Source organism: Maniola hyperantus, chromosome 11 (genome assembly GCF_902806685.2).
Source record: "Maniola hyperantus chromosome 11, iAphHyp1.2, whole genome shotgun sequence".
Taxonomy (NCBI): Eukaryota; Metazoa; Arthropoda; class Insecta; order Lepidoptera; family Nymphalidae; genus Maniola; species Maniola hyperantus.
The window spans coordinates 4,554,872-4,568,862 of record NC_048546.1 but is presented as its reverse complement, the minus strand read 5'-3'; the positions used below and the strand labels follow the sequence as shown (position 1 = coordinate 4,568,862).

Below are 13,991 nucleotides of genomic sequence, written 5' to 3'. Positions count from 1 at the left end.
GTGCGTTGCAGCGCCGGCCGCACGACGCGCGACGTCGTAACTCATCGTGTGGCATGGTACAGCGATTTCTATGACGCAGCGGCACCGTTCAGGCGCGCCGCACCATTAACGCAACGCATCGTGTGCTTCACTGATAACCAATTTAATTTAATTAATTTATTTATTTATTTTATTTATTGGCATCCAAAACAGATTACAATAACAATTATAACCTAATTCCATAATACAAAGTTATGTCCTTATTGTAATCCTAAATGGTTGCACAGCATAACCAGAGTTTAAAAAAGCACGCAAATTTTCTGGTAACTAAGGGTATTTTGTTTTTTGTTCCTGTGAATATATTGAGAGGCTACTGTAAGAATTTACCACCACAAGCAATTTCATCCTCACCACCTGGGTGCCTGGTGCACTTCGACCGCTTGTTGTGTCAGATCCTTTTTTCCACGCACATGCAAACTGTGGAATCAACTCCCTTGGGGATGGGGTTGGTAGGTACGGCAACGCATTGGTCGTTTCTCTAGTACTGCAAATGTTCATAGCCAGCGGTAATTACTTCACATCAGGTGACCCGCCTGCTCGTTTGCTCGCTATTTTATTTTATTTAAAAAAAAAAGTATAAGTACCTGAGTACTTATTTCCTTTTTCTCCAAATCAAACCTTAAATAACCAGATGACCCCGTTTTTGCTAGTTCAGCACATTTTTTGTTTGTGCAAAGCAGGTTAGCAAGGACAAATTTCGATACATTTTTATCGATGCTCAAGGGTTAATCCCTAGTCCGCAAGCGGGACTCGTGTAACTAGGCACAACGGCGCGGCACCGGTCGCGCGAAGGACGCGCGGCTAGCGGCCCCGCGCCGCGTTACCGCCACCAGCAGTCGAGTGTCGACGCGCGTCTAGCCGCCAACATGGGGCAGACTGCCGGCGCTGAATGCACACCAGATGACGACGACGCAGAACCCCGTATTCAGCCTAATGCTACTGAACGATCCTTGGTAAGTTTTTATTACATAATGCTGAATACTCGGGAATTTTTTCGACATTTTGCACAATAAATCAAAAACTATTATGTATAAAAATAAAAATAAACCTGTTTTTGAATGTACAGGTAAAAAAGCCCTTTTATATGATACCCCACTTGGTATAGTAGATATTCTCACTTTGAAAATTGAAAATACTTAACTAAATTTTTCCTTTACTTGTGCTATAAAACCTGCCAAATTTCATGATTCTAGGTCACCGGGATATATAGGTTTTCTTGACAGACACGACAGACGTACAGACAGACATACATACAGACAGACAGATAACGAAGTGATCCTATAAGGGTTTATTTTTTCCTGTACGGAACCCCTAAAAATCCCACCGGGCGGCGTACCGCAATTTTTCCTGTACAATTTCACAAAAATCTTTCATATGATATCTATTTAGTTTTAGGTACTAGGTAGTAAATTATGAGCCTGCCTAGTGCCTGTATTATGCCTGTTTTAGGGTTCCGTACCTCAAAAGGAAAAGGAACCCCTAGAGCCAGGATCACTTCATTGACTGTCTGTATGTCAGTCAGTCTGTCTCTCTGTCGTGTCTGTTAAGACTCGTGTCAAGGGAATCAAAACCTACATCGAGCTAGAATCAATCATGTTTGGCAGGTAGCAATGTTACAGTTCACGACAGTTATAGAACATGTAACAAAACGTCGAGGCTTCGACGCTAAATTTGTGGTTACAACATCACAGAAATATTCTAAAGCGTTATTTCTTGTGCGATGGTACGAAACCCTTCGTGTGCGAGTCCGATTCGCACTTGACTGGTTTTTGAGATAATATATTTAAGTAGATGTTTTATTTAAATATTACTTATATTATTAAAATAACGCCTGCTAAAATATTTTCGCAAATTTTATTTCTATATTAATAAGTAATTTATTACTTAAATTAAATCAATGTTCTTTAAGTTTTTTAATTAATAACTTATAAAAGTAAATTTTTCAATTACGATGAAATACGAAAATGAAGATAAAGAAGTAACGTAACATGAGTACCTAGGCAATTTTTTTTAACCAGATAAGGAAATACAATTAATATTATTTAGGTAAAGCTGGTAAAGCTGAGTAGCTTTATTTTGTTATTTTTTCTTCTTTTTGCAATTTATTGAATATTTACTCATTGTTACTCCATTAACGAATAATAAGCAAGTTCGAGAATCATTCTGAATCTGAATACAATTTTCGCGGGCTTTAGCTTTGACTCATTCGTACGCAACGCACTTGGCGTAGTCTTGAGGCAAGTTTCGTTCGGGATTGGTTATTAATATTACCGATTTGATAGCAATTTGACAGTCCTTGTCCGACGTCGCTACCGGAAAGTGTGCGTTTGGAGCTACGAGCGCGTGTGAAACGAAACGTATCCAGTCGTTCACGTCGTTCAGCACATTCTGTCAACCTTGTTGAACATCAACCATTATTTTTAAAACTCTTGGGTTTATTCCAGCCAATTCGGTGGAATTAAATAATAACAACTAGGGCATTTGTAGTAACTCACTTTCGTTCAAGATCGAAACTATGGGGTGGTGTAATTGATATATTTTGTGTTGACTGCTGTCAGAATTAAAAATTAAAACATTAGAATACTTGCTGAAGTGTTAGATGTTCAGATGTTTGTTATTAGAATTGTGCGCTAAATATTATTAATCTCAGTGGTTTGGCCCGGCTGCTGCAGTGCAGTATTTCTCATTGTTGCCGAGAAGAGTATAGTGGTGTAGAACATCGAACATGTCTAAAGTGTCTCTCAGTAATATTCCGTCAAACCCTCGTATTAGTCGTTTGAGAACATATTCAAGGGTAAGTTCTATAAATATTTTTATTTGTTGAAGTAGACAAATGAGTAATAAGTACCTATTTCAATAATATGTGATACTGCTTTGAGGTTACATTACAAAGGCCTTTGTTATCATATATTTTGATATACCTACACAGTATACCTACATTTTAACACAATTTATACGTGATTGTTTATTTACGTTCAAAGGGGTTCTATTGTTTTGCATTTTATGTTATTAAGCAATTGGTGAGCATGATAAAAATACTAATGTTATAGATTATACTTTATTTACAAATTAATTAAGAATTCACATATCACTTCAAGAAATAAACCAATACTTAATAAGTACGTATTGGTTACTTAAGTAAGTATTGGATTATTTCTTGAAGTGATATTTTTATGTTTTCAATTACCCACAGTAACTTCAAGTTACAAAATATGTACCTACTTGACTGATTGTTTTATTAGTACTCCAAGAGTTACCAATACTAAAACTGCTGGTCCGTAGTCTGTACCATAGCATCTATCAAAATAGCTTATTATCTGACCTTATTAGTGGCTTTATAAAGGCAGGCAAGTTAGCTCATGAAAACAATATTACTAACTTTAAATATGAAGTATTAAAATAGCGTATAAAGGCATCTTTTGTCTTTTTACAACAATACATATAAAAATAATTACGCTTAGTTAATACCTATGTAACATTTAAAAAACAAAGATGTTTTTCTTTCAATGTTTAAGTATAATAATTATGTGGTGCTTGATATTGACGGTGACGGTGTAGTTATAAAGCTCTTTTTAAAATTCCACTATCAACTGACATTTGTTATTAATAAAAGTGTCATGTCTAACCTTTAACAAGAATTAGCTGACCTGGTGAACTTTGTACCGCCTAACAGTCGATTATTTTCAGGCAATATTTTAAATTTTTCTCTCCGTAACAACCATCCTTGTACTTCAAGGCAGTGGCGGATTTGCAGTCTTGGCCGCCCTAGGCCAGGGCCTACTGGCCCTTAAGGCAAATCCGTCACTGCTTCAAGGAATATTATAAAAAAAGAATTAGCAAAATCGGTTCAGCTGTTCTCAAGATTTGCGATCAGCAACACATTTAGCGATTCATTTTTATATATAGAGATAGAATATATTTTATTTAAATATAAACAATTATGAATCGTCTGAATCGTCAAAATAATTTACCATTGATAAGTTAGTTTGGCTGAAATAATTGAAATTTAACACCCCATACAATTATTATTCTAATATGATTCCACAAAACTGTGACATTGGAATGCGCTTAGAGTAATTGGCACAAACTGTTTCGTTGTCATCAATTTATCAGTGGGATGTTACTCATCGTATGGAACATATTAATTACCTAATTATTATACCAGCTCCTCGCCTAGTAGCACCAGCTCTCTGTTGAGAAAAGGTGACAGTGAATGCTGAAACAGCAATTGCAGGCCGTTATCTTTTCTGGGAACAGACACAGATACACCAAAACTGCTATATTTTCTTGAAACAGCTTGTGTCTCTGCGAAATTAAGCCTAATTAAAAAGTAATTTTAAAGTCTTATAGAAACCAAAAGGGGCATGGGTTTAATAAAAACTGCCATACCCATTCCAGGTTAGCCCGCTTCCACCTTAGACTGCATCATTACTTACCACCAGGTGAGATTGCAGTCAAGGGCTAAGTTGTATCTGAATAAAAAAAAACAAAATAACTACATAGGTACATAACATACTTACTTAGTATCAGGTTGTCACAACCTTGTCTACAGTAATGCTTTAAGTATAATATATTCATATTTCATATAATTATTTACCTACCCTGTATGAGCATAATATGTTGTATAGTATAGGGTTCTGTGTAGGTCTAAAAGCTAGAAACTTGTGAATAACTAAGGAGCTGGTGAATAAAATGGTGGAATGGCATAAAATTAAGGAGCAAAAAACTAAATGAAAGCTGTTAAAACTTTACTGTAGTTGTACCGTTCTGATTGAAATCACGAATTTTGGATTCAGTTTTAGTATAGTTTGTATTTTTAAATGCAATAAATCATGTCGGTACAAAGCTTATGTAAGAAGATTTTATTGGTATAAAAGTCCAATCTATTCCATAATCACATCCGCACGTCACCCGCGCTCGCCTCGCTGCTCGCACGCGCCAGGTTAGTGCAGGGGCTGTGCGGTTGTGCGGGGCGTTCCTTCCCCGATTGCCATTTTGACCTGTTGCATACTATACCTATTACTTAATTTTATTCTTCAATAATTCTTGCATTGTCGTATCATGTATCGTATAAACTCTAAAGTCAGGAATTCTGTCAACATTGCAATGTGACTGTTAGATAGTGGAGTAATTATTGCTATCCAGTATTTGTTTGTTGTTAGTACACACTTAATCATATATAATGGTTCAGTTCGAGTGTTTGTAAAATCCTCAAGGTGTATCTGTAATTAGGTAAATAGGACTAGTACTTACGTTCTACACATTCAGTTAAAGTAATTTATGTGTTGACTCAATTGTTTGAAATATTAGGTTTGAACCAGATTCGTTTTCGTTGTTTGTTTGATTTCATTAATTTGGATGATTATAATTAATTAATATGGCACAAATAATTACTAATTATTTAATTTATTATGAAGAGTGTCTGGCTTCTAATTATTCAAATTACACGCTCTGTAAAGTAGGTCGTTAGAAATTAGAAGTAAGTAAGAAGTATACTGGTCATAGATAAGTGGTTAATTACTAAGATGTTTAGTACTTTTATAATCAGTTAGGTATCATTACATGATACTAAGTAATAGTATTTATTACGTAAGTAGATAATACATATTTATTAAGTGAATTCAATCCAACCCATCAGCCTTTATGCGTCCACTGTAAGGACGAAGGTTTTTTCAAAAGCGCGCCACCAAATACGATCCTCCGCCTTCCTCATCCACCCGTTTCCAGCCACCTTGTTTACGCCATCGGACCAGTTGGCTAGAGGCTTTCTTACTGACTGAAAAATTGTTTAATATATAGGCACTGGCACTGGTTAGAAAACGATATATATATTTTTAAAGCTCCGAATCGAATGATTTCATAACAAATTTTTTTTAAAGAATATTAGCCAAGTTAACTGCTGACTAATTATAGAATTATATATATACTATATGCTGGTCTATTATATAATTATATAAAACTGTAGGTGACTAGGTATGACTAAAAAATTAAAATGAAACTGTGTATCGTGATCGAACCCATAGTCAAGATAGTACGATCATGAACTTGGTAGTGCTAGGCCACGTTGATAAATGGTTCAAAATATACGTCAAAACATTCCCCTCTCAAAATATATATCCTGGATGGTAACTACTAACGGCCAATCAATTGTGTAACTCTGGGCACGGTAATATGATAGATAACATTACCGTGCTCTGGGCTACATGCCAAAATTAAGATTGCAAGTGTACAATACAATGAATTGCACGGGATTCTAGTTTAAAATATGTAGATCCAACTAGTTAGCTACTTGGTAATCATGAATCCCGAGTCTTTGAATCCATAATCTCGTAACTCGTCACGCATTTCAATAATATCGTGATAGTTATTAGTTAGTAGGCATTTGTAAAAAATATGCCGGAAACAGATAATTTAATATCATCCCAAATAATCCTAATATGTATGTATAATAAAGTATGTAGGTACATAAACAAACACATCAAATTACATTACTGGCAATACATGAATACACCCACCTTATCCAAAGTTAAAGCCAATTTCAATAAATATAGAGAGAGAGCCAGCGTGTGCCAGTCCTTCGTTATTTTATAAAAGCTGAAAACTTCTCTGTCCCCAACACAGGAAGGAACGATCAGCGACTACGAAGTTTGGATCAAGGTGGATTTGGGAGATAACAGGTAATAAATATGAAAAAATCTTATGTCATTGTAAAAATCATGTATTGCCAGACACTTAGTGTCATGGCAACCCCCTGCCAAACGCCCTTAAAGTTAAAAAGTTTAAGGGTGTCTGGCAATGGGTTGCCAGTTGCCACCATACTAGTGTCTGGCTTTGCACGACGTTATTTGTAATACTATTTCGAAGAAAATATATAAAAGTTAGACTTTATACTTTGATGTAAGATTTTTTTACATCTTTATTACTTACTAGCTGGTGCCCGCGACTTTGTCCACGTGGAATTAGGTTTTTCAAAAATCCCGCGGGTACTCGTTGATTTCCCGGGATAAAAAGTAGCCTATGCCCATGCAAAAAATCACGTCAATCCGTTGCACCGTTGCGACGTGATTGAAGGAAAAACCAACAAACCAACAAACAAACACACTTTCGAATTTATAATAGGGTACTGATTGTCTCCCAAAGACACCTTGATCCAAACTTCATAGTCACTGATCGTTCCTCCCTGTTAGGGACAATACGCAGATAAACTTTCAGCTTTTATAAAATAACGAAGGTCTGGCATGTGCTGGTTCTTAGTCCATTTTCGTAACATGTTTTCTTAATAATTTCTTAAGTTGCAGATTTTTCAAATAGTTTAGGTACAACTTACTTTTAACGAACTTTTGCTACGACAAACGTCGTTTACCAAGTTTGAATTATACTGTGTCGCTAATTGAACAGTAAATACTTATTAATTAGTTAAACCTCGAGTCATTTCATTAGTAAATAAGTATATATATAAATTGGTTATTATCTATAAACCTAATAAGCACCTATTTACAATGTTATGAGGATTCACTTATTACGTGATCCGCTTCTGAGCGGGTGGTGCACTTTAAATACAAAGACATTTTTATCTTTAAATATTGTATTATATAACTCAGTAGTGATAAAAGTCTACTTTATCAATACACTTCGATTATGATATAATTTATCAAATTATCCTATATAGGTCTTGGAGTGAGTGATATCGTTCTTAGTTGATTTGCAGCTAAAGTGAGTGAAGTGTGTTTTTGTGCTCAGACACTTTTTAGTGATATTGTGCTTAGTAGGTGTATCTGCAATGGCACAGAATGTAAGAGCTCTTCCACTCGTTTAACCGCTTTATCGGACGCGCATCAGATCAGGCTTAAAATTCGCATTCATTTTATTTTTACAAATTTTCCGTAAACTAGATTGTAGACTAGATTGAGTTATCAGCCGGCTTCACAAGATTGAAATATTAAAAAAATCCGCCTGACTGAGTGCGAGTCAGACTCGCGCACCGAGGATTCCGTACAACAGTCGTATTTTTTCGGCATTTTGCACGATAAATCAAAAACTATTATGCATAAAAATAAATAAAAATCTGTTTAAGAATGTACAAGTAAAGCCCTTTCATATGATACCCCACTTGGTATAGTATTCTTACTTTGAAAGTTGAAAATACTAATTATTTGTTCATGAACACATTTTAATTTTTTCAGTTTTGTTCCTTTACTTGTGCTATAAGACCTACCTAACTACTAAATTTCATGATTCTAGCTGTCAACGGGAAGTACTCTATAGGTTTTTTTGACAGACACGACAGACAGACAGACAGACAACGAAGTGATCCAATAAGGGTACCTTTTTTCCTTTTGAGGTACGCAACCCTAAAAATGATTTTATTTAATTCATCGCATGATACATCTTTTAATTCATTTGGTATTTATACGTTGTAGGAGGGGTTGCTTGGACCGTTTTGGAAGTAAATTTGAAGCATTTATAGTAAGGGTATTTAATTCAGTTCCAAAACATGCCCAATTAGAACACAGCCTTAAGTGTTTACATTTGGGTTGACAAGATTAAGTAGGACTTCCAGTGAACCATTAGTTAGTGTAATTGCCAATAACTAACTAGTCCTTTTGAGCATTTTGAGGTTTCTGGGTCAAGTATTAGGTAAATGGTAGAGTAGGTAACTCACTAAGAGCCATTTTCCGTTGAATAATTGCTGACATCCCAAGGAGGTACCTACTATGTGTTCGATTCGTTGGAAGCATGGGAGGAAGTTGTGTGGTCGAGATGCGCAGGTCGTAATCAATCAATGCCAATCTACATCACGTGCCTAAAGTGTGAATATTTCCAGAAAACGTGAGGCCTCACTATGGGAGATCTAATGAAGTCAACACAGAATCAAAACAGAATCAGTACCTTTTAATTTTGTTTTACTTTAAAATTATTGATGCAGTTATTGGAATTAAATCTTCATTGTTTGCGAAAACAGTTATATATATTTCCCCGTGAATTCTTCCGCGTGTATTTGGGTTATTATTAAAGATCTCTAAAGATTTTTTAAAATGTTTTAATGGGGATTTCTTAATGGAGAGAGTAGGTACATTATAAAGTTAACCGCCATATTTAAAAATCTCAAGTTGTAGAGTGTAGACCAAGTGGTTGTACCGCGTTGGTATAGTATATTTAAGTAATCAGATAAGTAAGTCATAAATTAGAATATAATGGCGTGAGGAAATCGGAGGGATGGCTTTTGCTCAGGCGTGGAGAAAGTACAGGATAGCTTAGCCGGCTCTACACTCGCACGTGAAGTCGCGCCGTTATTTCACGCCGTGAATATATGCTGTGATCCACGCGTGAAATGTTTCCCTCCACACTCGCAAATCTTACTATGACTATGGATATAGTGTAGATGCTTTCACGTTCCTTTGTCCAAAACCCTTTGTCGCGACCCAAAAAACGGACACTGATCGGGGAAAGGCGCGAAGCGCGAACGCGAAGGCGTGAACAACATCTAGAAACGTGATTCGCAGTTATCGCGGGCTTTCGCGCCGTTCGCGCCGCGAGTGTACAGCCCACTTTAGATTAAGAAACAGTTTGACACTTGAAACAGTAGGTACCTAATAATAAAGATCTGCATATCATCTGTTTTGCTCTACGCAATGTAAATGACTGAATAAAGTAGTATAGAATCTAAGGTTACGACCAACCCATAAAACGTCCGGTGCTAGAACTATGATGACTGCTAATCATTGTTGCATCATAAACGGATGCGAGATCAATAGCTAATAGCTTTGTGCAATTACAATAACTATCCAGCGTTACTACGCTGGCAGCGTACCTTCCGATCAAGGACATGTTCGCGGATAGATCAAATCTAAACCATAAAGTATAAAACTATTTATATTCATTCCAGCAAGGCGTCTATTTTAGCTAAACGCAAGAGAGTAAAATTCTTATTCTGAACGGCAAAGTAGTTATGGTACGCCTTTGAAATATATGTAGTGTGTTTGTAAATTGTTTATGTTACGAAATTTTGTTAGATCAATACTTTCGCTCTGAACTCTGAAATTTGTGAAAACGTTTATTGCTTTGTTTTTCAAGTTGTTTAAAAGTACAAAGTATTAATATTTGCTTTTGTATGAAAAAATCAATGCCAAAGGGTTCATTTAACTTGCTGGTCTTTGTTCGTTTATTTCGATATTTACCTCGTCATGTTGTGGTGTACATATTATATACCTACCTACGTATGAAGTCGAGAATTATACCTACATTATTTATTAAATCTCAATGGTGATTTTCAAAGCAGTAATTTTTATTATACCAGAAATCATTTTATTGCTGAATAATTCCATACATCAACGTTCCTATGTGACTGCATGCTATGAAAAATTCAAACGTTCCAAGCAAAGGTCACTGCAGCAGCTTCCTTAGGCAACTTTTCCGGCTTACTTGGAATGGATGGCGGAACGCTCTTTGAACGTTTTACATACCTACTTCTTAGTTCTTTTTAACCGACTTCAAAAAAAGGAGGAGGTTCTCAATTCGTCGGAATCTTTTTTTTTTTTTTTTTTTTTTTTTTTTTTTTTTTTTTTTTTTTTTTTTTTTTTTTTTTTTTTTTTTTTTATGTATGTTCCCCGATTACTCGAAAACGCCTAGACCGATTTTGAAAATTCTTTTTTTGTTTGAAAGGGTATACTTCAAAGTTGGTCCCATTTCAATTTGGTGAAGATCTGATGAACATCTTCGAAGATAGATACTGGAACTCCTCAACGGATAAGAGTAAATTGCTCGCGATCAGTGTAATAGCTTAGTAAACAGTAGACTTTTAACCAGTCATAGCATAATTCCATGGGGCCACTAAAAATTGTGAAATAAAAATTTTTTACAAAAAAAATAAAAACCGACTTCGTTACACAAACACTAAAAATTGAAAAATAATTTAATTTATTACCGAATATATTATGTATACAAGAGTTAATATTATAGTTCCATAATAATATTTTTTGGGGTCGGTGCCAATGAGGTGCCATGGTGGAGTCCCATAAAAATATGAAGTCTAGACGATTCGCGCAGCTAAAGCTAATTGGCACCGGCACCAAAAAGTATTATTATGGAACTATAATATTAACTCTTGTATACATAATATATTCGGTAATAAATTAAATTATTTTTCAATTTTTAGTGTTTGTGTAACGAAGTCGGTTTTTATTTTTTTTGTAAATTTTTTTTTATTTCATGAGAATTCTAAAACTAATACTATCAAACATTTTACGTTTGATCTTCTAGGTACAAATAAAATTAATTAAAATGGTCGAAGACTGAATTCAGTAACTACTGTGATTCTCAGTTAGGTATTTATTGCTTTGATAGTAAATGAAATCCTTGAGCTAGACGATAATGTACTTCTTATTACTTATACGTAGAACTACTCCGTTTCTTATTACGTAGAACTTTAGTTTAAATCCATACTTCCATACTATACTAATATTATAAATGCGAAAGTGTGTCTGTCTGTCTGTCTGTCTGCTAGCTTTTCACGGTTCAACAGTTTAACCGATTTCGATGAAATTTGTGGTACAGAGCTAGCTTACATCCCAGGAAAGGACATCGGCTACTTTTTATCCCGGAAAATTAAAGAGTTCCCACGGGATTTTTAAAAAACCTATATCCACGTGGCTGAAGTCGCGGGCTAGTATATTATAAGTTAGGTAAGTTTACTCCTTGTTTTCATCCTTTACAAAACTTTTACCCTCTAACGAATAAACCTGGAATAGCGGTGGAATAGTTATACTCTATTTTGTCTTTCTCTGTCATCAGTAATTTGACATTTCAAGAAAAAAGACAAAACAGAGTATAACTATTCCACCGCTATTCCAGGTTTATTTGTTAGAGGGTTAATTTTGAGTAGGAGTCATTAGCAATATTGTGTTGTGCGGGAGGCATTGTGAATTGTGCTATTAAGTATCCATCGTTTCGAATACAGTTCTTAATTTTCATCTTAAGTACTTAGTTGTTCATTATCATCTTGTTGCACTTTCATGTCGCTTGCTTTAACTTCGCGGTTTTTATTTTATAGTTGAGGAATGTTGATAAAGCGAATAAACACGTGCTATCAATATTATACTTTGTATATTCTATGTTGGTATTGAGTTTCCGCATATTAAATGATGCAGAGCATAATGTGATGTGATGCTACTCGCAGGATACTGAACAGCTATGTGTAAACCAATATAAAGGTCACCAGGAAAACTCGCAAGTGCATAGATGGAACAGCCTGTTAGATGATCTAAACTTTATAGTCTAGGTTATGTTCTGATATTCACATTAGGCTAGAATTAAAAAAACATAAAAAAGCGTATTTCTAATCACTGTACCTACCGTAATATAGTCGACTGTCTGTAAAACCATAATTATAATATCCATTGTGAAAGTGTGTGTCTGTCTGCTAGCTTTCCATGTTTTTCACGGTCCATCCCTTTAAGCGATTTTGACGAAAATTGGTACAGACTACAGAGATAGCTTGCATCCCGGGAAAGGCCATAGGCTACTTTTAGGGATTTAAAAAAATCTAACAACCATGGAGACAAACAAAAACTACTTTTTCAACAGACACAAAGACGCGGGCATTATCTACAAGATAATATATGAAAAATTCTTAAAAACCAATTGTGTAGTTAGACGACCCATAGTTATTTAACTACATTTTACCCGCAGAATGAATTTTTTTGGATGATTGATGGAATAAAATCGTGTAGGCCTCTTCTTTACGAACCACTTAAAATAGGTTTTCGGCAATTAACTGTTATCTTGTTCATATTGATCTCACCAAGGTGATAAATGTAATCTAAGTATTTTTTGGTAATCTATATTTATTGGCACTCTTTTATGATTAGCGACACCCGTTGCTTCTTTCGAACAAATAATGATAAAGTTACAAAATTCCCAAATCTATAATTTTTCGCCGGAAAATGACTTCTCTTATAATTTAATGTATTCATCTTTTATTATATTACTCTCTTATGCTCGCGACTTTGTCGTGGACTCCACAAATTTCCAACCCCTATTTTACCCCCTTAGGAGTTGAATCTTTAAAAAGCCTGTCATAATAGCTATCTGCAAGCCACAGCCTGATCCGGTCAATAGCTGTGCCTTGATAGATCAATCAGTCGTTCAGTCAGCTTTTCATTTAGATCTGTGTGGCGAATTCGTTTGATATAGTTTGGTTATCAACGATTTATTGCTCGTTAATCGATACGCATTATTTAATTATTATATTACCATGATTATTTTTGCCATATCTTTGGTCAGTTCTGTTGTCTGGTTACCAGGCTATTAATTTTATCTTGTTTATGATTTGTCAATAGCTATTTTTTTTTTCATTTTTCAGGCATTCGTTTCATGAGGTTTCTTATCAATAGAAACAATATTCTAATGGAGTCTTTAAGAAATCAATATTGTATGATAGCCCAGACTGCTTAGTTATATTTCAACAAATACACATTATGTTTGTTGTAGCGTAAAATTTATCAAGTATCTTTGACTCTTGAGTAGCACCACAGAATATATCAAACAGTGGGGTGGCCTTCCAACGTCAATGAGTAGCACCAACTAAACGTTCAATAATATTTGCCTCAAGCGAAAAAAAAATTGTGTTGATTTCGTAGCTTCAACGTTGTCATTATTCATTAATGTAGAGTGTAGATCTTATGAATATTTCCTCGTGTAAAATTTTCCTCTCATTTGATCTGAGTCATTCTTAAATGAGTAGATACAGTCATTATGTTTTGGATATGTATTTACAGTAGGTATTAGGTATAGGTATAGGTTATTCGCTGGCAGGATCAGGTATCATTTTTTCTATCTCCGGCCATTTTGCAATTCCGCAAAAAGTCTAAACGTTTGGTTGTTAGAGTTTTTAAAGTTCCGTACTCGAAGGGTGCCAACGGGACCTATTACTAAGCCTACGCTGTCCGTCCGTC

The 13,991-nt window shown here is 35.1% G+C and overlaps 1 protein-coding gene across 9 annotated transcripts in view; it reads left to right on the top strand.

Annotated features, from left to right (window-relative positions):
- The first annotated feature begins 818 nt into the window (after positions 1–818).
- Positions 819–13,991, top strand: part of LOC117986294 (monocarboxylate transporter 14) — a 57,458-nt gene continuing 44,285 nt past the window's right edge. For 5 of the 9 annotated variants that reach the window (XM_034973129.2, XM_034973127.2, XM_034973125.2 and 2 more), the window contains exon 1: positions 819–992. In XM_034973129.2, the coding sequence (XP_034829020.2) occupies positions 906–992 (87 nt within the window). In that variant the 5' untranslated portion in view covers positions 819–905. Of the gene's footprint in view, positions 993–2,349; positions 2,834–7,737; positions 7,832–13,991 lie in introns of those variants that run through there. The other 4 variants (XM_069501820.1, XM_069501819.1, XM_034973126.2 and 1 more) reach the window with 2 other exon arrangements.